The sequence below is a fragment of the Dermochelys coriacea genome, chromosome 4 (assembly GCF_009764565.3).
Source record: "Dermochelys coriacea isolate rDerCor1 chromosome 4, rDerCor1.pri.v4, whole genome shotgun sequence".
Lineage (NCBI taxonomy): Eukaryota > Metazoa > Chordata > Testudines > Dermochelyidae > Dermochelys > Dermochelys coriacea.
The window spans coordinates 8,294,542-8,322,230 of NC_050071.1; the positions used below are offsets into that span (position 1 = coordinate 8,294,542).

General features: G+C 41.8%; 1 protein-coding gene across 13 annotated transcripts in view; it reads right to left on the bottom strand.

The window, feature by feature from the left end:
- EPHA5 (EPH receptor A5) overlaps window positions 1–27,689 on the bottom strand; it is a 400,471-nt gene that overhangs the window by 138,268 nt on the left and 234,514 nt on the right. For 8 of the 13 annotated variants that reach the window (XM_043513198.1, XM_043513202.1, XM_043513200.1 and 5 more), the window contains 3 exons: window positions 18,649–18,773; window positions 6,953–7,112; window positions 106–211 (listed from right to left, as the gene is read on the bottom strand). In XM_043513198.1, the coding sequence (XP_043369133.1) occupies window positions 106–211; window positions 6,953–7,112; window positions 18,649–18,773 (391 nt within the window). The remainder of the gene's footprint in view (window positions 1–105; window positions 212–6,952; window positions 7,113–18,648; window positions 18,774–27,689) is intronic. The other 5 variants (XM_043513203.1, XM_043513195.1, XM_038399081.2 and 2 more) reach the window with 1 other exon arrangement.

A 27,689-nucleotide genomic window follows, 5' to 3' on the forward strand; every position in this document is an offset into this window, starting at 1 on the left:
GGCCTCCACCAAAATGTGCTTCTCAATCAGTTAGGTCAAAGTTCTGTGTGTGTATATATATATATATATGTTGAAAAAGTATAAATGCACAGCTTTTTCTCTTACCTTCCACTGAGAAGGAAACCAATAACAACTGCCAACAGGATAACTCCAACTGTTACTGACACAGCTATTATAGGAATCTGGCTCTGATCACTGGATGCAGCTACTGCTGAGATGAGAAACAGAAAATGGAGATTAAGGTTAAAATTATAGCCAACACTCACAAGAGTCTTTATTTCAAGGCTGCCAGAGATATTGCAGTTTCACCAGTTCATTAATTCTTTCACAGGTTGATTGGTTTGTTTTTCCTCATCTGTTCTTTTTTGAAAGAAAAATGGAGGCGGCGGGGAAGGGTTCAGTTTTTGGAAACTTTAATTTATCATACTAATCAAAATGTCACAGAATTTACCTTTCCAAATGGTAAACTGGAATATATTTTCCTGGTTATGCAGCACTAGAAATCAGTCAGGGAGGAGATGGACACCAAAGAAAGTTCCTATTTTTAAAAAATATTTAAACACAAAGTTCACGGATTGAATTCCTATTAGCTGGAAGATGCGACATAACAAAGATCTCTTAAATAAAAGGCAGATATAATGCCCATGACAAGACTGAGTAAAATTACCTCAGCCTCAGAGGTCTTCTGAGGCTCATGCATTAACTCTTTGTAGCACCTCCAACATAAGGCCAGCTGGTGCTCTTTGGAATAAAGTCGTGCTAAAGACTAATATTTTGGTTGGTGTCTGTTTACTGTAAGGAAAGCAGAATTGCTTCCAGATTGTGTCCTTTCAAAAATCCCCCTCTGCAGATTGCTTGAGAGGAAGGATTGTTGCATGATTAAGACACTGGACTCAGGAGACCTCTGTTCAATACCTGGCTCTACCACCGGCTTCCTGTTAGACCTTTAATAACAGACTTAATATGTCTGTGCCTGTCCGTAAAATGGAGATTATAATAGCACTTAATCTCTGCCTTGTCTGTTTAAATTGTCGACTGTTTGTTTGCAGGAACTGTCTCCCTATGTGTTTGTACAGAATCTAGCACCATCAGGCCCTGGTCTTGGCTGGGGCCTGTCAGCACTTCTATAATCGATAACCAAAAAAAATGTCTACTCTTTAGAAACAGTGTCAGTGTTCAACCAGTAGCTAGTCTTATACTTGAGGTTAAATGTAAGCATTTGAAAATTAATTCATGCTGTCTCATTTTGGCCTTAAATCATATGAACTTCCTAGTGAAATGCTTGCCTGGAAAACATTAATCATCTTCTTAACTGGGGATAAATGTTATCTGAACCATATTTACATTTTTGCTAAAATGTCATGGTTGCAATAGATAATCAGAATCACGGCACCACAGTAGATTGTCCCAGACAGAGTTTAGTATAAATGTTACAGACAATGGTCACTATTAAAAAAATATTAAAAATTGCCAGCATTTAACATGCATTGTTTTTTGAGATTACCACAGTGCTTCTATCTCCTTGTGAGAGAAGATATCTGTAGAATCTCTGTGGTAACTGGTGAAAAGTTGGCTTTCCTAGCCCTCATGGTTGCAGAGAAAAGCTTGAAAATGTGAACTACAAGGGCTGCAATACCAGAAAGCAAAGAAAAATAAGCCCAAATTTGCTATTTTTAAAAATTGCATGAATTTGAACTGGGCTTGGCAGAATTTGATTTCTATACATACTGTTGATGGATAATATAAATGTTCAAGAATTTTTTTACATTTTTATCCAGTTGTGGGAAATCATGGGAGTCGTCAAGCAGTGGGAGTAGGGGTGTGAAACAATAATTATTTAGTGAGAGTAGACACTGAGCTTCAAAAAGTTAAAGCTCGATAACGATTAAACACAAATTATCAATAGCATATGTCAAAATATACAAAGTAAACATCTTTACATCAAATTCTAATAAGTTCTCCAGCAGCATTTTCCTAACTCTGATTTCATTTGTCATAGATGGAAACATTCTGTGTCCGTTTGTGTTGATGAGATCAATGTTTACCAATAAAAATCCAAACCTTCCATGTCTAATTTTAAGACAGTCACATAATTTTTGGGAACTCGTGAGGTTGACAATACTGCAAACTGGGTCTAAGAAGTTCTTCCCGCTGTGTCTCGGAGAAGGGAGGCGCTGAAGCAGAGGTAACTATGCCCCTTAATTTCAAGGGCGGGGGATACTGGCATGTAGAGGTCTCCTTAGGACATGGCTGTTCAGGGGAGGTATGGTCAGACCCACAGTTATTTTGAGTGATGGGCTTCATTACAACCACAGTTAGGGTATGACATGGGGGAAGGTTTTGCCACACATTAGCACTTTCCCCCCAAAGGATCAGCAGAAATTGATTGCACAGTCAAGCTAAAAGATGGAAGGGGAAGTGAGTCCTTAATTTTATGGAAGCTATAAAATAATTGAATATGGCCCAATATTAAATGTTAAAAAACCCATAATGTATTAAACATTGATTTTGCAATGGTTTTCCAAGTGGCAATTTATATGGTAACTCTCTGATTGGCAATTCATTATATATAGTGGGGCCCAGCTAAAGTACAGTCAATGATTTCATAATGATTCGGCCACAACATTAAATCTTTATTGTCTAACTACTCAAAACCTACATCACCATCTAGAGAATGCCAACTCCTTTCCCTGGTGCCTTTATAATGTTCAGGGGATGGAGAAATAAGGCCAGGCTTGCTGGGAGGTGTTGAGGGCTCCCAGGTGGCAGGGGAGAACTAAAATACCAGGATGGGGATGAGTAGCAGAGAGAAGGGGACCAGCGTGATGGGGGAGACGCAGAGGTAGGGGGTAACTGCAGTGGAGGGTGGGAGAGCTAGGTGTCTGAGGGAGAAGGAGAGCAGCTCGGTAGTAGTGAGTTAGGCTGCTGGAGAGATAAGACAGGTAGCACCAGTAGATTTGAAAGTAGAACCCTCGTTTAAAATTAATCCAGACCAGGACTTGTCCCCACTGCCCTCTTGCGCTGTCTCTAATATCTGCAAGTGGACAACGTTTGGCTTAGAAGCTGCAAATAACCATGCTGAGTTTATTGCACTGACAAGTGTTGGGCCTAGTCTCGCAGACCCTTGACTGGCGCATAGCAGTGTCACTGGAGTGACAGGTGACAGGAAGCACTCTACGTGGCGATGGCAGAATCATGTCCGTAAAAACGAAGGGTTGCAGCGGGAGGGGAAGCAGAGAAGCTGCCAGATGTTGTATGTTCCAAGGAGCCCTGTTGGCAGATGGCAGGATTCCAAACTGCTGGCTAACATTCCCCAGGTGGGACATTCATTGCTGCTCCGTTCAGCTGGAACACACTGCTCGGTACTACAGCTGGCAGCTTCTTTTGGCATGCTCTAGCCAGCCAGCCATACTCCTTTCCCACACAAATCAAGCCTCTTTAGCATGTGATGCACACTGCAGGTTGGTAGCAGCTCATCTCTCCCAGTGCTCCTGTATGCTATGGACGGACGGACACTAGAAACTCAGTGTGAGAGCGGCTAAGATTGTGTGGAATATAGGGCCTGCCAATGCACTTCCCCTCATGTGCCCCAGTCAGCGCAAGAGCAGGGCTTCCCTTTTACATGTCAGTAGAAAGTATACAGCATCCGCTAGAGCTCTGCGTCCTGCACGGCATGACCAAGATTAAAACACAGGCCTGGGAGTTGTCAATCTGCATTGTATTCCTGGCTGTACCACACACTTCCTGTGTGACCACGTGGAAGCCATTTAGGCTCAAGTTCTCAAAAGAATGTAGGTGCCTAACTCCCACTGATTTCAATAGGAGTTAGGCACCTAAATGTCTTTGAGGACGCGGGTCACAGGGCTTTTTCCAAAGCACACTTAGGTCAATGGGGCTGCAGTTTAGAAAAACATTTAAGCACATGCTTAAAACCCATCCATCTCATGCAGAGCTATTAAGTGTGTGCTTAAGTCCCATGTAAGTCAATGCTGATGTGGTTTGCTGCATAGGGATGCAATACTGAATTGGAGCCATTCCATTGACTTGAGTGAGTTTTGTATCACACCCTTAATCTTTGTGCCTCAGTTTCTCCAGCTGCAAAATTGGAATATTCAAACAGAGGGATTTGCAAAAATCAATTAATTAATTAATGGTTGTAAAGTACTTTGAAACATTATGATGTAATGCCCTGTAAAATAATATTATTATTGTTTTGAGAGCTGCAATGTGTATTTCCAAGATTTACATAAGTCAATCAAAACTATTATTATTTTAGCTTGTGATATTAGGTCATGGTGGCAATGGACCAAATGTGCAATACGTGCCACTATATTACTTATTAATATTCTGAAACATTATTACTGAACTACTCTAAATTAGAAACTTTTCTACTGCATCCAGACCTTGCCTATCATAATACAGAATTATTTTCCAGCATAATATGGTTTGGTTTCTACTTATAGGACATGATTATAGTGGTTAATGCAATAAGAAATGCATTAAATAGCAAAGTCTTATTGCATTAATGTTTGCATCACTATGCTGTTTGCACTATGTTAGCTTTGCCACTGACTCCAGAGCTAGGATGTGAAAGGTAACTCTCATTGAAATGACAACATTGTATCTGTTTTTAAAGAACTGATGATGACTTTTAAATGAACCAAGGAAGCAGTAATTAAACAGTTGATGAGTGTAAATTTATAAGGAAAACATATAGCATGACTTGCTATTCACCATAAAATGAACAGAATATTACAATCATGAAACCTCTCTTGCATATAAATAGTATACAAGATTAATAAATGTCACTTGTACAAATTGAAATAGGTACACAGAGTACATATTTTATGACAGTGAAAATTATCACTGACACCACTGCAAAGAATAGGTAAGCAAGGGACAAAAAGGATTTCTCCATCATAGTCTATAAAAGTATTTCTACACAGCAATTTAGGCTATGTAGACACTGCACTTTTGTCAGTAACACTTTTGTCAGTCAGGGGTGGAAAAAACCCCACCCCTGGCTAGCTGTGCACAAAATTGAAGTGCTTAGGCCTTTGTCTACATGGCAAACAGCTTAAAACCAATCCTTTAAATATAATCAGGGCCCACATACATACTCCACAATTCCATGGAATTCACCCTGCCACAGAATTACGCTCTGGAATCTGAGCTTCTATTTAAAAACAATGTTTTCAGCCCTTATGGTTGCATGAAAAGGTGAACTGGGTGCAAACTGATGCATTGTCATCCACCTGAGCATGCAGGCAGCCTGAATCAGTCGCTCGATGACTTTGCCCCTGTGGAATTTAGCATCTGTCCATTGTGCCACAGAAGCAAGCATTTCCTCAGAGAATTTGCCATTTTTGCTGGAGTCACATGCCAAGCACTTTGTTTTCTATGTCCTTGCCCAACTTGGACCTGGCTGCATTTGCCTCTTGCTCTCCAGCTAAAAGAGGGAGCTAACGGGGCTACAGGGTATGCTTCCTGCACTATTACATCGAGCCAGGCAGCAGGGCATATTTTCAACTATGAGCTGTGTATTTGTGGGTGGGGAATGGGGGTAAAGGGTATTTCATGGCTTTAAATTACTGTATTTAACTGGCTATGAATTTACACAATGGCATCTCTAAATACGCACCAACAGATTTAGGTCTCAATCCTGCAGACACGCAAGTGCGTCCCCTTAAGCACATGCGGTGCACCATTGAAGTTAAGCAAAAAGTTAAGTGTGTGTGTAAAGTGTATATAGGAGTGAGTCCTTAATAGACCAAATTTTGCCCTCTATTATATCTGTACTATTATTATTTTGAGAATTTCGATACCACCTGGGAACCTCAGTCATGGACCAGGACCCTATTAGGCTAGGTGCTGTACAAACACAGAACAAAATATCCCTGAAGTCAATGGGGCTGTACGAGAGTGCAGGAAATAGCCCAAGGAAATTATCTGTCATTCACGCTCAGGACATAATCTTCATATGCTCAAACTTTAGATCTTCAGAAATATTTTTTATAAACCAAACAAAATAATTAGTCTTCCAGGAGAACTTTTCCCTGTCCCAGGTCAAGGCTCACATTTCAGACCTTTTGTTATAGCCCCAAAAAAAGTTTTGCTTGATTATGTTGTTGTTGCTGTAAGTGGTAAACTGCATCTTTTCACTTTCAGTAAACTCAAAACAATGTGAAAGGATTTCTCCTCTCCTAATCAACCCTCAACCTCCCCTAAATTTCAGATCCAAAGGTGACATTTTGGGAAAATTAGGAGCACTGGGATGGGACAGGAAACTGTTTTTGCAACCTTAACTATAGTGCTTGCTGCAGAAAGGTTCTAATGTTCCAGTGATCTTTTTGATGTCAAAACTCTTTCTCTTATTGATGCACCAAAAGTGACGTTGAGAGGTTTTTCTATTCGAAACTTTTTCTAGCAACACACTCAGAAGGTATTTAAGAGATATCGCAGAATCCCCCACAGACCACATTAAGAGGAGTACAACAGTACAAGGGCCTGGTGAAATGTATGCCAACCTCCCTTCAGCCCTGGCACTAACTTTCAAGGGTTCCACAGGGAATTCCTGATTAAGGGAAGAAGAATGCAGTAAAAACCCAAAGAGACAGTAATGAGTAAATGACAACATTTCAGTGCAAGGGAGACAGCAGAAGACCGAAATTTTCCGACCAGCAAGCTTCATAAATTTCCTAAGTTTAAAGACTTCCTGATTTTCCATCTCCCTCCAGACTAAATGAAATGAGGAAACAGGTACCAAAATATGTTCACCTGTCCAACCCGCAGTAATGACATGACTGATATTTCTTCACTAAATGGATCAGGTCAAAGAGAGAAAGAGGATGACAGGGAGACTGACAGAGTCCCTTGCAAAGATATTGATCCACTAACTCTTTTCTGGTAATCATTTCGGAGACACGAGCTGAAAGTAATAAAAATGACTTACACACTGGGCTGGTTTCAAACTCGAATCTTCGACTGAAGCCACCATACCCTGCTGCTGTGCGCGCTCGGATTTGGAAGATATATGTCGATGCTGGTTTCAAGCCATCCGCCATGATCTTCGTCTCTTTTGATTTGATGATGGTGTAGCTGGTCTCTTGATCCTTCCCCCCCCCAAAAAAATGCAAAGTTCAAGCATGTAAACAAAAACACTAGCAAAATACAAATTGCTAATTAACACAGTGATAATAGTACTAATAATGACTATACCAACATGTTTAGAAAGAATAATTGAACATGTATTAATGAGACTCTCTGCCCCATAAAAATCTATTTGAAGACTACATACTGCAGAGACATGGGGTCCAATTCTCTATTGCCCTTCACTTTATATAGTCATTGGTCCAGGACGGAATATATAGTCTCTGGTCCAGGATGGAATTTCTGATTTTAGCCAGAGAACATGAGAGACATCCATCCCACAGAATAGCCAATGGCCCAGTGGCTAGGGTACCCACTCTGGCCCAATAAGAACAAAAGAATGGCTATACTGGGTCAGACCAATGGTCCATCTAGCCCAGTGTCCTGTCTTCTGACAGTGGCCAATGCCAGGTGCTTCAGAGGGAATGAACAGAAAAGGGCAATTATCAAGTGATTCCTCCCCTGACATCTAGTCCCAGCTCCCGGTGCTCAGAGGCTAAGGACATTAAGAGCATGGTGTTGCATCCCTGTCCATCCTGGCTAATAGCCATTGATGGACCTATCCTCCATGAACTTATCTAGTTCTTTTTTGAACCCTGTTATAGTTTTGGCCTTCACAACATCCCCTAGTAACAAGTTCCAGAAGTTGAATGAATATTTAATTATTTGTCCAAAAGTGGAAGACCTCCAGTGGGACAGAGAAACTGACACGTTTTATATAGAGCAGAGACTTGTATCTGGGTCTTCTATGTCCCAGGGAAGTGCTCTAACCAATGGGGTGACTCTCTCTCTCTAGTTAGTGTTTTTTCCCCACACACAAAAAATCACAAGATCAAATTTTCATTCTGATGCAGAATTTAAACAAAAATCAAAACCTCACAATTTTTAATGACACAGAAGTCTTGTTTTCTAGTCAAACACCAATGACTCAGGACATAGCATTTTAAATCCACTTTGCACAAGCATCAACCACAACATGAAGGGCCTGATCCTCATTTCCACTCAAGCCACTTTACACTGCTCTGGCGGTGCAAAGGGATTGCAAAGTGAGCATAGGTTATATTTATACTGCCAGAACAGTTTAAATAAGAACCAGGGCCAAAGTGTAGGGAGATGGAAAAATCAGTCCCTGATTCACACTAAGGCCACTTTACATCTTTCTGGCAATATAAAAATGCCTTAAAGTGAGCTACTTTATATGACACAGTTTACCTTGACAGTGGCCTTAGTGAAAATGAAAATCAGTGCTATTATCTAAATTTTATGCTTGGTTAGAAATACTAATAAAAATACTAAAAATCAAATACACACAAACAGATATAGATATCTACACACACACATATTATATACAGATATAACTACACACACACTTTTTTGTGTGTGGTGAGGACCTTTTAAATAAATTTGCTGAAATAAATCTGCATGTAAATAAGTTTTTAGTGTAAATGAGCAGTTTGTGGTCATCTTTGATTTAACATCAGACTCAATTTTTTGGTAATTGCTGCTAGAAATATTTACTTACTAAACAATCAGCAACCGATCATGTAAATTAAGGGCAACAGTGTTGAAAACAATTTTGTTTTTTAATCACTATCTCCCTTCAGATCTCCATATTTTCAGGTAAACACATGATTTCAGGGCAGGTCTTTTAAGGTCTGATCCAAAGTCTTTTGAAGTCAATGGGTGTCTGTCACAGGATGGCAGACCTTTAAGGGGAGTTGGTCCGAGCCTTACCTGTGACTGATCAAGTGAGTCTAAATGCCAGCAAGTATGAGGGAGTTGTGTGAGGAAGTGGTGCACTCCTGCGGCTGGGCCTAAGAGAGGGAGTAGGGCATGTCTAAGGAATGGCTTCTAGGTCCCTGCAGCCTGTTCAGGAAATAGCTTTGTTTGGGGTTACCTTCTGAGTTTTATGTTCAAAGAAGACAACAGCACCCTGAAAGAAGGGCTGGGCAGACTTTGGACATGGTATTAGTCCTTCCTGGGCTGAGGGAGACAGGCCACCAGCCCTGCTGACTTTAATGAGCTGTGGATCAAGCACCCGAGTGATCACCAGAAAACTCCAAACTTAGGGTACTCCATTTTTTAATAAAAGCATGGAAAATTTGCCTGCCCAACTAATGGGTCTGGGTTGGACAAAAAATGGAAAAAGCTGTTCTGTTTGCTTTTAAGAAGTGATTTCTCTTAAAGGAATGTGATTCAAGCCTTAATTTTCTCAGACTCTTAAGGCATATCATTCTTATAACATGGGGACATGCTTTCTTAATTTATTATTGTACAGGGATGTATAGCAAGAGAATGCAAATTGAGTTAATGACAAACGAGAAGTGCTAAGGATGACATAGCAATTAGCTGAATGAACAGTAGGGAAAATGGGATGTTAATATTAGTTCAAATTCTGACTTGCATTTCAATCCAATTACATTCACAACTAATTTATGTTTGCTTTCTGCAAACTTTTGAGTGCATGAGCTTTATTATTGAAAATGCCAATCTTCAATATTAGCCAAAAGCAAAATTTAAACTATATATTCAGTTTTATAATTTACATTTATATTGTTTAGTTACATGAAACACCTAGCCTCCAGTTTAGCAAGGCATTTAGACACATACCTAACTTTAAGCTTCTCCATACTCCCTTTGAAGTCAATGGGACTACACACATGTGGAAAGCTAAGTACATGCTTAAGTATGTTGTGGATTCAGTGCCCCAATCAGATAACAGAAACAATACCACATAACTTATGACAGGTTTCAGAGTAGTAGCCATGTTAGTCTGTATTCACAAAAAGAAAAGAAGTACTTGTGGCACCTTAAAAACTAACAAATTTATTTGAGCATACGTTTTCGTGAGCTACAGCCACCGTCCCGGGACCCGAGAGAGCAGTCCCGGCACCATGAAGGTGGCACTAACACGGCTACTACTCTGAAACCCTTCATTATGCAAGGCACTGAATTTAGCCATATGGAGTGGAAATCTATCAACTTCATAAAAAAACTCGTACAGATACAGACAGACATCATCTTCCTCTCCAAATACAAACAGATGGACATCATACCAAAAGGACTGAAGGTAAAAAATCCATTACAATCTACATACTACAGAGACTATGCTGACAGCTTGTACCACATACTCTCAAAGAAACTGCAGAACCACCTGATCAACATCCTCTACAGCAAACAGGGACAGATTAAGAATGAGCTCTCAAAACTGGATACTCTCATAAAAAAACAACCTTCCACACAAACTTCCTCGTGGCTGGACTTTACAAAAACTAGACAAGCCATTTACAACACACACTTTGCTTCTCTACAAAAGAAAAAGGACACTAAACTATCTAAACTACTACATGCCACAAGGGGCCACAACAGTGGTTCCCTTAACCCACCCAGCAATATTGTTAATCTATCCAACTATACTCTTAGCCCAGCAGAAGAATCTGTCCTATCTTGGGGCCTCTCTTTCTGCCCCTCCACCCCCACGAACATGATACAGTTCTGTGGTGACCTAGAATCCTATTTTCGATGTCTCCGACTCAAGGAATATTTCCAACACACCTCTGAACAACATACTAACCCACAGAGACCTTCCTACCAACACTACAAAAAGAAGGATTCTGGGTGGACTCCTCCTGAAGGTTGAAACAACAGACTGGACTTCTACATAGAGTGCTTCTGCCGACGTGCATGGGCTGAAATTGTGGAAAAGCAGCATCACTTGCCCCATAACCTCAGCCATGCAGAACACAATGCCATCCACAGCCTCAGAAACAACTCTGACATCATAATCAAAAAGGCTGACAAAGGAGGTGCTGTCATCATCATGAATAGGCTGGAATATGAACAAGAGGGTACTAGGCAGCTCTCCAAAACTACTTTCTACAAGCCATTACCCTCTCATCCCACTAAGGGTTACCAAAAGAAACTACAGCATTTGCTCAAGAAACTCCCTGAAAAAGCACAAGAACAAATCCACACAGAAACACCCCTGGAACCCCAACCTGGGGTATTCTATCTGCTACCCAAGATCCATAAACCTGGAAATCCTGGACTCCCCATCATCTCAGGCATTGGCACCCTGACAGCAGGATTGTCTGGCTATGTAGACTCCCTCCTCAGGCCCTACGTTACCAGCACTCCCAGCTATCTTTGAGACACCACTGACTTCCTGAGGAAACTACAGTCCATTGGTGATCTTCCTAAAAACACCATCCTAGCCACTATGGATGTAGAAGCCTCTACACCAACATTCCAAACAGAGATGGACTACAAGCCGTCAGGAACAGTATCCCCGATACTGTCACGGCTAACCTGGTGGCTGAACTTTGTGACTTTGTCCTCACCCATAACTATTTCACATTTGGGGACAATGTATACCTTCAAATCAGCGGCACTGCGATGGGTACCCGCATGGCCCCACAGTATGCCAACATTTTTATGGCTGACTTAGAACAACGCTTCCTCAGCTCTCGTCTCCTAATGCCCCTACTCTACTTGCGCTACATTGATGACATCATCATCTGGACCCATGGAAAAGAAGCCCTTGAGGAAGTCCACCATGATTTCAACAATTTCCATCCCACCATCAACCTCAGCCTGGACCAGTCCACACAAGAGATCCACTTTCTGGACACTACGGTGCTAATAAGCGATGGTCAAATAAACACTACCCTATACCGGAAACCTACTGACCACTATTCCTACCTACATGCCTCCAGCTTTCACCCAGATCAAACCACACGATCCATTGTCTACAGCCAAGCTCTACGATACAACCGCATTTGCTCCAACCCCTCAGACAGAGACAAACACCTTCAAGATCTCTATCAAGCATTCTTACAACTGCAATACCCACCTGCTGAAGTGAAGAAACCGATCGACAGAGCCCGAAGAGTACCCAGAAGTTACCTACTACAGGACAGGCCCAACAAAGAAAATAACACGACGCCACTAGCCATCACCTTCAACCCCCAACTAAAACCTCTCCCAATGTATCATCAAGGATCTACAACCTATCCTGAAGGACGACCCATCATTCTCACAGATCTTGGGAGACAGGCCAGTCCTTGCTTACAGACAGCCCCCCAACCTGAAGCAAATACTCACCAGCAACCACACACCACACAACAGAACCACTAACCCAGGAACCTATCCTTGCAACAAAGCCCGTTGCCAACTCTGCCCACATATCTATTCAGGGGATACCATCATAGGGCCTAATCACATCAGCCACACTATCAGAGACTCGTTCACCTGCACATCTACGAATGTGATATATGCAATAATGTGCCAGCAATGCCCCTCTGTCATGTACATTGGTCAAACTGGACAGTCTCTACATAAAAGAATAAATGGACACAAATCAGACGTCAAGAATTATAACATTCAAACATCAGTCGGAGAACACTTCAATCTCTCTGGTCACTCGATTACAGACCTAAGAGTGGCTATTCTTCAACAAAAAAACTTCAAAAACAGACTCCAAGGAGAGACTGCTGAATTGGAATTAATTTGCAAACTGGATACAATTAACTTAGGCTTGAATAGAGACTTGGAGTGGATGGGTCATTACATAAAGTAAAACTATTTCCCCACCCCCCACTGTTCCTCAGACGTTCTTGTTAACTGCTGGAAATGGCCCACCTTGATTATCACCACAAAAGGTTTTCTTCCTCCCCCCCTCCCCGCCTGCTGGTAATAACTTACCTTAAGTGATCACTCTGGTTACAGTCTGTATGATAACACCCATTGTTTCATGTTCTCTGTGTATATAAATCATCTCCCCACTGTATTTTCCACTGAATGCATCCGATGAAGTGAGCTGTATCTCACGAAAGCTTATGCTCAAATAAATTTGTTAGTCTCTAAGGTGCCACAAGTACTTCTTTTCTTTTTACATAACTTATGTAAGTGACCAAGACTGTGTAAATTACGAATGGTTGCAACAGCTACTTATAAACAATTTGCAGACTAAGAACTATTTAATGAAGACATTTGAGAATAATTTGAATAAAAATGTTGTGATCTATTTAAAGACAATTTGCAAACACAACAAAAGAAAAAATAATCATACATTTTTCATTGTTAATTACTGGCTCATCATTAATAGTAACGATAGTCGGCTAAAACGTCAGAGATAATCTACCCCATCCTAGTCAAAGGCAAGTGCAAAATGTACCGCAGTGTAACATTTGTAAGCAGTGTAACAAAAGAATTAATGATTGTTTATTTCAAGCAAAGACAGATTCTAGTTCCTTGCTTCATATCTCATCACAGCATCACCATTTGGAAATAGCTACATTTCCAATGCCGAGGGAGGTTCAATTTCAATCAACACTTAAAAAATAATAGGGACACTTCAAATGTGCACACAAATCTTAAAGCACTCCATCTACTGAATATGGCAGATAAGAAGGTCAGTAATTCTTCAGAGCAAATCTTTCCTGGAACTATGCCTAAATCAAAAGAAACTGATCAACCAGAAGTCTTTTCTCGCTGCAATGTCAGCGTTACTTGGACTCACTGTAGCAGTGGTATTGGGTCCCATGCTGAAATGCACTGCACACCCCCTGGCAGCCCTGCGAAGCTGAGATGCAATCCCTCCCCCAAGTTTTCCATAGCATGTGCCAGCCCCGCTTTGCCCTGGGGAGAGCTATACCCTACAGTACAATCCCACTCCATGTTCCGACTGCCCATTGCATATATTATATAGTAATCCAGGACAAAGAGACAAACCTGGGCTGGCACATATGGCCAAATTAAACGGAGAGTCAGCTTTTCAAAAGGTTTCAGCACCCAGAAGCTCCCACTGAGAACCATTGGGTACTGAGTGAAAATGTGACCCCACTTGTATATGTTAAGTGCTTTAAAAAATCTGTCCCTGAGAGGTTTATTGGGGGATGGTGTGGAGATAATAAAATAATGGGGTTATTTTATACTGAAACCATGACTTTTGATGTATGTGCATTTTGGCACATGAACTACATTGTAGGTGTGAACTAACTTATTTCTTTTCAATGCAGTGTATTAGCTCCCGGGTGTCATTCAGAATAAAAAATTGTTCCCTCCTTTTATGGGAACAACTGACTTGAGTCTTTTTGCAAAAATGGAGCAAAAATCCATTCACCTGAAGCTCTGTTAAAGGAATTTCAAAGATGCAGTAGGCAACAGTATCAGCAAGGGCTTTTCTGGGGGAAAACTATGTTCTAAGCACTCTAACTACATTGTTGCTACGTGCTGTTCTGCCTATATATTTAAGAAGCTTTGGCATATTTCACTGCTACTTGACTAATGGTTGCTGAATGTTCTAGGGATATCTACGGTGGGAGGGAGTGAGGGGTTGTGCAGCTGACTGTATAGCTATGGCCTCACACTGCATTGATTCTGTGGACAATGGCAGCACAGCTGGTTTGCTGGAGAACAATCAGTTAAAGGCCTTTTTGCATTCATCAAATGTAATTTACGCAATTTGAGAAATATAATCACAATTGCATGACTTCTCTTGAGTGATACATTCTTATGTTCTATTTCACTAACCATCCAAATTTAGCACTGGGCATACATTTTGCATATAGGGCTCTAAAATGAATCAAGTCTTTTCCAAGGGGATAAGGACCCAATCCTGGAAGGAGCAGACTAGGACCAGTCTAAATTTTTCTGTTAATTTTTTTTCAGCAGAAAACTGGGTTTTCAACTAAAGTTATTTTTATGGTGAAAAGTGCTTTCTGCAGAAAGTTTAGATTTTTCATTAAAAAAAACAACAACAAATGCCCCCAAACCAAAACATTTTTTCAGATGAAAACTGAAATATTTTTATTTGCCTATTTACCCTGGTGCCTCACGGGAGTTGTAGTTTAGTTTCCTCTTATCCCCTCTTCTTCTCTATGGGCCGAGCTCCAGAGCCAGACTTTATCTCCCATGATTCACCATAACCAGGGGCTCCCCTTGATGTGTCAGAGGGGAGATTGTTGTGCATCATGGGGGATGTATTCTGACCAAGAAGCCTGGCCTATAGAAGAGAATGGGAGAGTGAGGAATCTGAACTACAACTCCCACAAAAGAGACATTTCAGAATCAAAACATATTTTTTAGATTATTTCACCAAATGGTTGGAATTTTCCATGGGAAACCCCCCTCTCTAATTTTTCAGCCAGCTTGGTAGCCATGCACCCTCAGCACTTGTTGACTTCACTGGGAATTGAGGACATTCAGCAATGCATAGGATTATATTTTATATGATTAACTTCTGTTGTTGTTTCTAGGAATTGTAAACCTCACACAGCCTTGAAATTTACTATATAGCATGGTCAAGATTTACAAAAGTAACTAGTGATTTTGAGTGCTTCCATTTTTGGATTCTTAACTTGAGACACTTTTAAAGGTCCTGATTTTCAGAGGCTGGGTGCACAGCATATTTTGAAAACCGGACCCTTTTAAGGTGTCCCAGGTTGTGCATCCAAAAATCAAAGCACCCAAAATCACTAGTCACTTTTGAAAATCTTGGCTTAGGTGCATAACTCGCACACACTATTTACATAAGTGTATTTGTTATAATGTGTATTGTAATGTTTTAATTTTTAAAAAAGTAAAGAATAAATAACATTGTGTTAAAGAGGTTTGACACTTATGAATTAATCAAATATGTACAAATATTAGTAATCTGTTAAACATTTTATTCATTTCATGGCCAAATGTAATTGGATTGGTCAAGCCAGCTGAGTGGGATGATGAAATATATGGTAATAATACCTATTATATAGCACTTTTCACCAGTAGATCTCAAAGTGCTTTACAAAGGTGGGTAGTACTACTATCCCCTTTTTACAAATGGGGAAACTGAAGCACAAAGAGGGGAAGTGATTTGGCCAAGGTCACCCAGCAGACCATTGGCAGAGCCAGAAACAAAACTCAGACCTCCTGAGTCCCAATCCAGTGCTTGGTTCATGAGGCCACACTGTTACCCTATTCTCTGGTCAACATTTCTGGGAGCCAAAATCTACTGGCTGGCTGGCTGATGGATGAACAGGTTTCCATGACCTTGTCTCAGGCATCGGGATTTGGTTGTGCCCTTCCAAACCTCTCCTTCCCCTCCCCTTCTGCTCCACAGAACCCATTCTTATTCACTTATCAGCATTACTGGCTACTTCCCTCCCTCCTAGGCTACTGTGTTACGAGATATAAAAACCTCTTCCTCTGAACCAGTGGGGTATTCCTCTTGGAAGCAAGTTTCTGTTAGCACTTGCAGTGCTCCAGACTTTTTTTTTTCCAGACGAAACTCAGATCCACCCTCTTTTTCAGCCAGAACTCCTGAGCTGCACTAAGTGTAAACTTCGCACAGCTGATGATTGAGCCCTGTGAGCCTACAATATTTTCATCCTTCCTAAAGCCATCTGTTCTGGATGAATGGCATTTTGGGGTGGCTGGGTGGTGGGTACCAGCACTCTGTGTGGGGCACAAGGTGTTGTGTATGTATTGTGAGCAGTGAAGAGCTAACATCAAGAGAACTCAATGTCCAATTTGGCTCAACACTGACAAGTTCAGCTGCTCATTTGAAGTTTATCCAAATTCTTTGTCTTTAGAAAACTGGGCTAGGAGTTACATCAAACTCAGATGTGAGATATATCTTGTTCCAGCCAGGTAAGAAGCACCAAAAAAGCCTTGCTCAGTGGGTTTATCAGGGCCCAGAGGCACTGGAACAAGAGAAGTATGCAAAAGAAAACAAACATCCCAAACTTTCTGGAAAGGGGTTGTCAACTTTACCCAAACTAACATGCCTGTCCTGAATGACATGGAAAGTTGTCCTGATTCTTAGCACCTCTGAGCCATTGCTTATTTTGAAGACCTAGGGCTAAAATTCTGCCCTCGGATTCAGGGAAGCAATCCCAACTGAAGTCAATGAGAACTGCATGCATTTTCGGGGGCACAACTTGTCCCTAAATGTCTTGGGCCAGATACCAATGTCCCTGCTCAGGACCAGATTCTGGGTGGCCTTTATGTGGGCACAGAGCACAAATTAACCTTCCCCACCTTGTGCTGCTCTGGCCCAGACAAGCAGATTTGAAGGCCCTGTGCTCCAGGTCACTCCCTCTGTTGCATTGGAAAGCTGAGCTAGCCTGCTTGCATAGGGTAGTAGGTTGCAACCCCTAGAAAGACAGGGTTGTGGGGATGCTGCTTTTATCAGCAGACATCCTGCCTCTCTGAGACTGGAAGCTCTTTGGTGCTCTCCTTAGAGCATGGCAGCTCCACTTTGCCCCAAGGATGGGGACATACCTACATGGTGCAATGACACTCGCCATTTTTAAGTATTTTATATATTACCATAGTGCCTAGATATTCCCAGTCAGATCAGGGCCCCATTGTGCCAGGCCCTATGTACACACACACAAGAGACAGTCCCTGCCCCAAAGAGCTCACTCTCTAAACCAGCAAGACAGAGGAAGAGAGAGGGGAAGGAACTTGCCCAAGGTCAATCCTTTGTCCTTACTCTGACAAACCTCTTATGGACGTAAGTAAGAACTCTGCTGAGGGAAGACTGCCTAGGGTTTCAGGATGTGGCCTCTTACACTGGAAGTGGTGTTTAGGATGCTGGTCTAGGATGTAGGAGACCCAGGTTCAAGTCCCTGGTCTCTATCAGGCCAGGCTATAGAGTGCCAGTGTCTCATTCTGTTAAACTTCCAAAGGTCTTATTTTATTTTTTTGAAGAGCCAGCAGAGTGGCGCAGCGGAAGTGTGCTGGATCCATAACCAAGAGGTCAATGGATTGAAACCATAGCTCAGTGGTTTGAGCATTGGCCTGCTAAACCCAGGGTTGTGAGTTCAATCCTTGAGGGGCCAGTTAGGGATCTGGGGCAAAAATTGGGGATTGGTCCTGCTTTGAGCAGGGGATTGGACTAGATAACCTCCTGAGATCCCTTCCAATCCTGATAATCTATGAGTCCCGGGGGGCTGGGGCTGTCTTTTTGTTCTGACTTTGTATCATGCTTACAACAATGGGGTCCTGGGCCACCACTGGAACTCCTAGGTGCTACCATAATGCAAATAAATCGTAACAACCACCACTTATTGCAGAGATGCAATGAGAACACCGACATGCCCTGGCAGACGTTTTGATGAACACTAGAATAAATGCCAGCTGATCCTTAGAACCAAAGCTGAAGTGTAAAATTAAAAGACTGGGGATTGCCCGATGCTCTGAGTGAGAAGACGGATGCTAATTCCCAAGCTCCTTTGACTCATAACAAATTAGTATACTTTAATTTAATGTGATAAGACTGGAGATGAAACTGACATGCAGTTTTAATGTATTTGTTCAACAGAAGTGGCAAACTAATGGAAAACAACACACACATTTCAAGTCTTCCTAATCATTTACTGCAGAATCAATCTGACATTGATTTATGCATAAAATTGCTTCACTCCCTTCCACACGTAGGATAATTATAACTAAAAGAGAAGGACAGCAAAGAGAAGGTACTTAGGATACTTTGCAATCAGTCAGTCACACCTTTTCAAAATATTTGATTTCATATTCCAGGATGATGCCATTGGGTCGATCTGGCTCCAGCCAGGAAAGGGAGATGCTATTTTTAGCTATCTTTCCTTTTTTCACAATACTGATTGGAGAAGGTGCTGCAAGACAAGAGAAAAACAAAACAAAATGATAGTTAGTAGGACAGTATCTTGTTTCCTAATTTAAATTCAACATTGCATATACTACTATGTATAGTCCACTGATGTAAATTAGTATAGTGTACATTGACTTCAATGTGGATTCAGATCAGCTTGGGATCTGGCACTTTGGGATCAATGGAGCTCTCTGATTTTCATTAGTTGAGGCTCTTATCCCACTGATGATTTCTGATGAATTCTGAACTGTGGTCTCAGTACAGCTGCTGTTACAAAAACTTAGTGATGTTTCCAAAGAATTGTTATGCAGTAATTTGCATAAAGCTTTAAGTAAATATTTTCTGATAAAATGCACAGGAGGAGATCAAATTAAACAAGGGCAGGGAACCCTTTTAAAATAAAAGTCACATCCTCACCTGGCATGATTTGACATAGCTCTGTTGAAGCAAATGGAGTTACATTGATTTTCAACAGCTGAAGTTCTGGACCAAACCCACCAATAGAAGAAGACTCCAATTCAGCACCATAGGTGCTGGAACTAAGGGTGCTGCTGCACCCCCTGTCTTGAAGTGGCTTCCACTATATACAGTTTGGTTCAATGTATCTCAGCACCCCCACTATACAAATTGTTCCAGCACCCCTGATCAGCACAATGCTAAGCTGTAAGCTACAGCAGCAGTTCCCACACCAAACCCACAGCCTGCTCCTGGTGGCAATGAGGCTACATACTGCAAACTTCCTGTCACAGCAAAGGTACTCACTTTACAACATATTGAAATGTTCAGAAGAGGCTCTCACAACTGCTCGGTTGCCTGAATTGGGGAAGTGATGTGTCTCTGTGTCAGTCTATAATGCTTGTCTGTGTCAGTGATGCCAGGGAGAGGAGCAGCGCAAAACTTATAGCCTTTAGAGGAAGGGCAGGAAGAAGGCTGTGGCAGATCAGATGGGAAGGTGAAGAAGAGTCAGTTAGAAGCATTAGGAAGAAGAGAGTGAGATGGTCTGACAAGCTAAGAGGCTGGGTAAGGCAGAGAAGGAGAGATTGTCAAAATTCAATGTTTTCCAAAGGAAAAGAAAAAGGGAGGGCATTCTTTTCACAAAATGTTTGCAAAGAAAATCTATCCCATTATCTAACCAGCTCTAGCAATTGGCAAGATCCAGAGTGGGGAGGCGGGTGCTCAGAGGGAGTGAGAAGTGACACACAAGGGATTAGGAGTGTGAGCTCAGGTGTCTATGAGAGTGGAGAGAGAGAATTTGCAGTAGGGCAAGCTCAATGTGGGCACAATACTTCTGCCAGAGCTCCCCACCAGGGCGGAGATCAGGACTGGGGGCAGCAGGTGCTGGGGGTAGGTACGGGTTGGCCGTGCTGTTCAGTGTAGATAACGATTCAAGGAAATTTTACACCCATGGATGCCACTGAAGTACTTTAAAAATCAGCGTTTGTTTGGCGTTTAAATTTGCTGTCAACTCCACATGTGGAAGGAAAATCAACATGGTGCGATGATGCCTTATTTTTCAAAATGATTGATGTTATTCCCAGCCAGGGAACACCTCTATCAATCTGTCTGCTGATCCATCTGTTGTACCTAGCTAACCTCAAACTTTATAACACACCCATCTCCACTGTATCCGAGTCTGCTTTACTGTAGTGTGGTTACCGAGACAGTGTGATCTCTGGCTTTGCTCGCCGGCTGTGGGGATGGATGCATAGCGCCTCATCATTTAAGTTCTATTTTTTCATATATTTTCATCCTCGTTAAATTTGCCTCTAGAGGGGACATCAGAGGTTCTCTGTCCAGAAGAGATCCAGAAGCAATGGGCAAGTTTGGGATGTCTCAAGGACTGCACTCGGGGCTTGTCTTTACTGCAGCGTTAGGTCAAGCGAACACTTCTCCCCTGTTAGTCTAGCCTGAGTGAGGGCAGCCACACTGGCAATAATACCCAAGCATCAGAGCGATTGTATTAGCAGTACAGAGGAGCGGAGTTGCCACTGCATTACTACTCTGAGCACCAGCAGCACTCGAGCTGCAACCGTACCCCGCAAAGGGCCAGGGTAACTCGAGTTTAAAGCTCCCATTCAGCCAAGCTAGAGATTGGTGTGTGTGGACAGGAGCCAGGTTAGCAGCAACACACAAGTTATCCTCCAGGTAACACTGTAGCGAAGATAAACCGGAGAAACCAACAGGGCAGCGTGCTATGCTGGAAGTCTAGTTAAGCATGTGGAGGCTGATTCTTGGGTCCACTCCAGCCCCTTTGAGCTGCCCTGGCAGTTGTCACCTAGGGGTGGCAGGAAATGGTGTTGTCCATTCACTAAGTCACTTGGCTTATTAGTCAGTACTGACTTAGGGTACGCCTGCATGCACTGCAATAGAAAATCCCACAGCAGCAAATCTAAGAGCCCAGAGCACCTGACTTGGGCTCACAGAGCACAGGCTGCAGGGCTAAACATTGCCAGTGTAGATGCTGGAGCTCGGGCGGCAGCCCGGGCTCTGAGACCCGCCCCCCCCCCGCCCCCAGGATTCAGAGCATGGGCTCCAGCCCGAGCCGAATGTCTACACTGCTATTTTTCACCCAGCAGCCTGAGCCCCGAGAGGCTGAGTCAGCTGACCTGGGCTTGGAGACTCACTGCTGTGGGTTTTTTATTGCAATGCAGACAGAGTCCTGGCAGAAAGAGCCCGTGCCCTGTGCTAGTACAGGCACTACTGTGCACTGATGAAAATAACTCCATCTGTCGCTCCAGGGGCAGCTAAACTTCAGTGCTGAATACAATGGCTGCCGTTATAATCTTTACCCATTCCTTGTTTTTCTAATTAACATTGCTGAGATGATACCCTAGATGCCACAGTGACATTAATTCCTTGCAAATGGAAATTGTAATGATTTTAATGGTGACCACTAGGCAGCAAGCCCAGCATCAGGTTTGTCTATTGAACTTTCTACTGGCCTTTGGGAACCTGCGTAATTAAAGGAACTATATAATTTTGCAATCAGCCTTCCCAAGCTATTTGCTATCTTTACAGCACACACATGCATTGCAAATATATTTGATGGCTCATTTTCAACTCAGAGATCTAAACAACTTTTAAAGTTATGCTTTTTACAACCGCTACCAGCTCCATCGCAGAATGTCCTACAGAAAATAAAACGTGGTGCTTTTATTGCTCTCCTGAGCTCTTGGTCTGCACCGGGCTGACTGGGGTTGTAGTGGTCTCCAGGGATCACTGATAGAAATCCGGAAGGGAGCCAGAAAGAGAATGATGATGCACAAACTAAATAATGCCAGTGTTTTTTTAAATCGATAGCAAAACCCACTGGTTTAAAAATGACAACAAGGAGATATGAGAGCATCAGGGCAACACACGCCTGTTTTTGTAGGTACCTCTATGAACTCCATTACCACTGTATTTGAGCACCTCACACGACAATGCGTTTATCCTCCCAACACCCTAGTGAAGTAGGAGGACGACACTTATCCAATTTCACCCATCAGGGCATAACATATGCAAAGATTATGTGACTTGCCTAAGGCAGGGCAGGGAATTGAACTTTTACGCCCCGCTTCACCGAAAGCTGGCATCCTTCCCAGCATACCATCCTTTCTTTTCTAGCTGAGATTGTGTATCTTCTCCGTTCAGCTCTGTACCTCTCTCCGCCACCCATCAAATAAATAGCATTTTGCATTTGGTGTACAAATGATAATCCTCAATTCAAACATATTTTATCTTCCAAAATTTCACTGATCCATAAAAATATTACTTTTTGTATACAAGAGGAACTAATTAACATGCTAGCAAAAAAAAATCCCAGTTAAATAACGAAGACAACAAACAAACTCATTCTGCCAACTCTGAGCTTCAGCCAGAAGGAATACGGGACATTTTCCAAATGTTTATTCCTGGATTGGACACCATTGGCAAGCTTGTGTTTTAAAATCAGGACCCTAAATCTGAAGATCTTCCAGGTAAACATATTCACCTGCTGTTTACTAATCTCTCACAACTTTGGCTTTCTGAGGACACTGTAGAGTACTACCCTTCCCCACATGGTCTTTTCTGAAGAGCAGGCCTTTGGTTCACAGTCACAGCAGCCTTCTGTCTACACACTCCAGGGAGTCCAGAATTGAACTGCTGAGGGGGTACAAGCCAGAGAGGTGTGAAAGGCCCTTAACCTGTAAACAGTTTAATCGATCCTAAGACCAGAAAGGACCACTATCATCATTCAATCTGACCTCCAGCGCAAGCCATAGAATGTCACCATTTACATCAAGCCCATATCTGATGATTGAGCTAGAGCATATGTTTAGAAAGACACCCCATCTTGATTTAAAAATTCAAGTGATGAGACCCCCATCTCTGACACATGAGAGTGCCTCCCTTGAGTTCAATAGGACTCTTCTGCTTGTGCAAGTGGGCCCTACACTGGCTCTCACACTTAGGGGCTAGCTTGTGTATTACCCATCAAAGCACCTCAGGAGCTAGAACTCCGAGAAGCACAAAACCTCCAAGAGGACCCAGGCTGCACGGGGAACAGGAGGGAAGTAATTTACTACAGCTGTTTTCAGGGAGCAGGCTACTCCCTGTCTTTGTGCAACCAGCCAGGCATGGAAAGGGGAGAGAGGAGGGAGATGCCATGGTTTTGTCTACTCTCTAGCCACTTGCTTCCTGGACAGACCATCTGGCATGCAGTCCCTGCCCAGCCCCCAGCACCTGGAGCTCTGATCTGGACAGCCCCAAAACAAATGCTCAATGCATGGAGGGGGAGGGGGAAAAAGAATCCTCCCCCATAATCTCTTATGCAGCCACATTATGGCTAGTGCCATTCTTTTGATGGATTTATATCATTACACAGGAATCTCCGTTTGTACTGATCTCCCGCCTCCCCCAACATATATATGACAGAGGTGTGACATGTCCGACATGTGTGTATATGACATGTGAGTTGTGTGCATGTGAGATGTGTGTGTGTGTGTTGGGGGGAAATATTAGCCAATAGAGAGGGGGAAGTGGTGAATTCTCACACAATAGGAAGAAGTTGCTCAGAGTAAGCTCCTCTCATGATCCACAGGAAACTGATAGCTTAAGGAGGCCAAGCTGTCTCCTCAGCCATTGAGGAGCTGGTCACATGTCATACAATCAATACCTCCCTTCAGGAAATGGTGTGTTTGGAAACAACTAGGGCAAAACATAACTCATTCTTTTCTTTTCCTCTCTTGGCCTCTGCCCAGATCTGGGGATCTAGGGCTGTGTGTGCAGTCTCAAAGGGCATCAGGAGTAGCCAATGACAGGTTTCAGAGTAGCAGCCGTGTTAGTCTGTATTCGCAAAAAGAAAAGGAGTACTTGTGGCACCTTAGAGACTAACAAATTTATTAGAGCATAAGCTTTCGTGTAGCTCACGAAAGCTTATGCTCTAATAAATTTGTTAGTCTCTAAGGTGCCACAAGTACTCCTTTTCTTTTAGGAGTAGCCAATGTGATCTTGAAGAGACTGCAACCTTTGCAAAGGGTTTATGTCCCTTTACGCAGCTTTGCACTTTCAAAGTTACCTTCACAAAAAGGAAGGCTGTGGAACATATGTTGAAAAATAGAAGAGAGAGAAATCTGAGATTATTTCTCAAGTTTGTACCCTAACCCTAACGAATCAAGGAAACATGAGACCATAAACTTTACAGTGCATGTTCTGCAGCTCGGCTGAATTTCAGCTCTTCCTTTCTGTCTCCATGCATCTCAAGCCTTCCCCCAGAAGACAAAGCTCAGTAGAAGCGACTTAGTATCAAGAATGCTTTACCAGATAAAGGATCTTTCATTTTCTATGTGGGAGATTTTTTAATTTGTCAAAGAGATTTAGGAGTGCAAGTCCCATTAAAACAATGGAGCTTGTGCTCTTCAATCCCATCAACACTTTGGGAAATCTCCCTCTAAGATCTTAAAGGCAGTTCAGTACATCTCCTATAACACAGAAATCCAGTACACCAATCTCCTTTCTGAGAACATGTGTAATAGAAAATGTACCATCCCTGCTCCAATGATAGAAAAAAATAAACATAGCTGGATATAGTAATACGTATGTTCAGATTATTGTGCAAACACTAATCCTCACCATGCCATGGCGTGGTGCTAGGAGGGAGGAGTATGGTTATCTCTATTTTATAGATATGAAAAAAGTGGAGTTGAAGCATCTTGCCCAAGGCCATGCAATCTAGTGGAAGTGCCGGGATTAAACTTCAGGAGCATCTCAAGTGGATAATGTGCTCAACTGCAATCCGTAAGGGCATGGGTTTGAGTTTTGCTCAAACTCACACTGAAAGACCAGCTTCAAGGTAGGGCCCAGGCTTTGGGGTTAGGGAATACAAAGGTAGTCAGATGTGATGCTAGCCACATCACTTTCTTGTGTACCATTGGCTGCGGTAACTGATTCAGCCTGCTGAACCACCTGGCTCAGAGCAGACTTTGATTTTTTTGAGTGTCTTACTTCTAATACCATATTGGCCTTCCGACATAGCTCTGACTTTGCAATTTGTCTTTTCTTTGTTAGCTTACAAACTTTAATTTCTGGCTGCATAAGTATTCCACATGTTTGGCTGCAGCCATGCAGAATGCTGTACTCTACCGGGAAAGAGAAACAAGATAAGAAAATGGTAAGTGAACTCCCAAAGTAAATTAGAGAGGCAGTAACTGTATCCATTTTGGATCTTCTTCCTAAGAATTGTTAAAGTGTAATCATGAGATAAAGACCAATTAAGTATATTTAATCAATCCCAATGGTGCTGGAATGATACCGCAGCTACTCTGCATTCTCAACACATTGAAGTTACAATGTTCTGAACTGAGGAAGGAAAGTATTAAGTATTTTAGATTTTTTTTTATCAAACAAAATGTAATTCGATCTGAGCCATCAGACAAAGTCTGCAATCATTCCATCTTAAAAGCCTGCAACTGGATACTGTGCTATATGATCTCAGGAAAATAAAAAGATTACACTGAAACTTGCTTTTTAAAGGTCACTGGTTCTACAAGGGAATATCCTTTTAATAAAAGGGAGCCCATCCACTGAAAAGTTCCATTTAGAGTATAAAATTCAGGATGTGTAGAAACTATAATAAATGTTGCACAAAGGGATGAGTTAGTAGGAAGGAAATTATTATTTAAATCTTTGTCTTGATGTCAAAGGAGTGGATGTAAATAATAAATCCTTCTGATGCTGTTTACAAGCAAATCTGCACATTCACGCTAACTTCAAACAAAATTCTCAAAATGAAAGTGGGATATTATATCATCTGCATTTACGTTCACTGTTCACCAAAACAATCATGCACGTCATGAAGACAAACAGAAAATGTAACAAGGTGTGAAATTGCTAATGTACATTTTGCTTTCCTAACACTAAAATTAATCATAAACCAAATAACATCTAAGAAAATTGGTCTTACTTTTTATGCTGTTTGTAACATTTCCTTAATAGCTTTAAATGGCCAGACTAAATAAATAAAAGTCACTGCTAATTACCCATCATTATTCACATCTGAATAACTACAGAACAGGATTTCATAAGAAAAAGACCTTTTAGAACTTTTTTCCTCTGCAACCTTTTATAATGACATTAGCACTGAATTAGCCAGCGAGGCACCAAACACAGTATCCAAGAAGTACTGCACTGAGCCTTAGTAACATCTAATGTACAACAAAGTTTATGGGAATAACATCTTAATTGTATTTTAAGACAAACTAATGTTATCAGGTAAATGACCACTGCATCAAGATAAAATAATTAATCCAGACTCTACAACTCATATTCTAGATAATGCTATCTCTGGCCAATTAATTTTGCCTTTGTGTATTTCACTTTGGCACAGACAGCAGCTAATGTTCCTTCATCTCACCCCCAACCCCACATCTGGTGCAGCTTTAGATTAACCAGTAGGGAAGGCAGGGAGAAAAATACAAGTTCGGCTCATTCTCATTGCACTAAACAAGCTATTTTCCCCAAGCCAAGACCCTCAATCCACCCCTGATCTCCATGGAGCCAGATTGTCACTTGGAGAAAACCATCATGCCCCTCTCAAGTCAATAGATGCATGCCAATTTACACCAGCTGAGGAGCTGGCCCCACTTCTCCTTGTTGTCAGCTCTCCAACTACTTGGGCTTCAATTTCCTTTTAAAAGAAGTTTAAGTATCAGCAAAGAAAATGATTATGCTCTTGCTATCTTAGTATTGAAAGCCATAGTGGTCTGTATCGTATGTGCAGCTATGCTACAGACCTCAACCTATTTTAGTAGTGTTTTATATCGGCCGGCAACTTACTGAATCCAATTACATTTCTGTATGTGTAAACATGATAGGGTCTCAAATTTCAACCTCCTAAACCCCTTGGCATTCTTTCCTAGAATTTGTGCCAATGTTGCCTTGCAGTCTGAAATCACAGCAAATGACACAAAAGTCAGATTCATGCTTAAGATGAGATCAAATCCATCAACTGTCATCACAGAACCCAAAAAACCACAGTATCATTAACACATGGTAGCACAGGAATCTGGCTGTAACTGGAGAAAAGGAATGCAGAGTCTACAGGTAAATTAATGTTACTTGTTTCCTAGTTAACACCGGACACACTTCAAAAGCCTAGTTTATTGCAATTTTTCATTCTGTTTCTAATTAATGACATTATTGGATTTTTTCCTTAAGGTCTTTAGTTATTGCCGAATTTGGAAGCTACATGAGTGTTGCTCAATTTGAATGAAATGACATTCCCAGGTAATGGGAAATTACAGTAAGCTTCCAACAGCAGTGGATTTATTTGTTTTTAATGATAATGGTTTAGAAAAACAGAAATATGAAGTTAAAAAGGACAGTGGGGAAAATGTTAGTGACTTTATTGTCTTCTCTCTTTGGATTGCTAGATAATATGCCCATCCTTTTACCTCAGGCA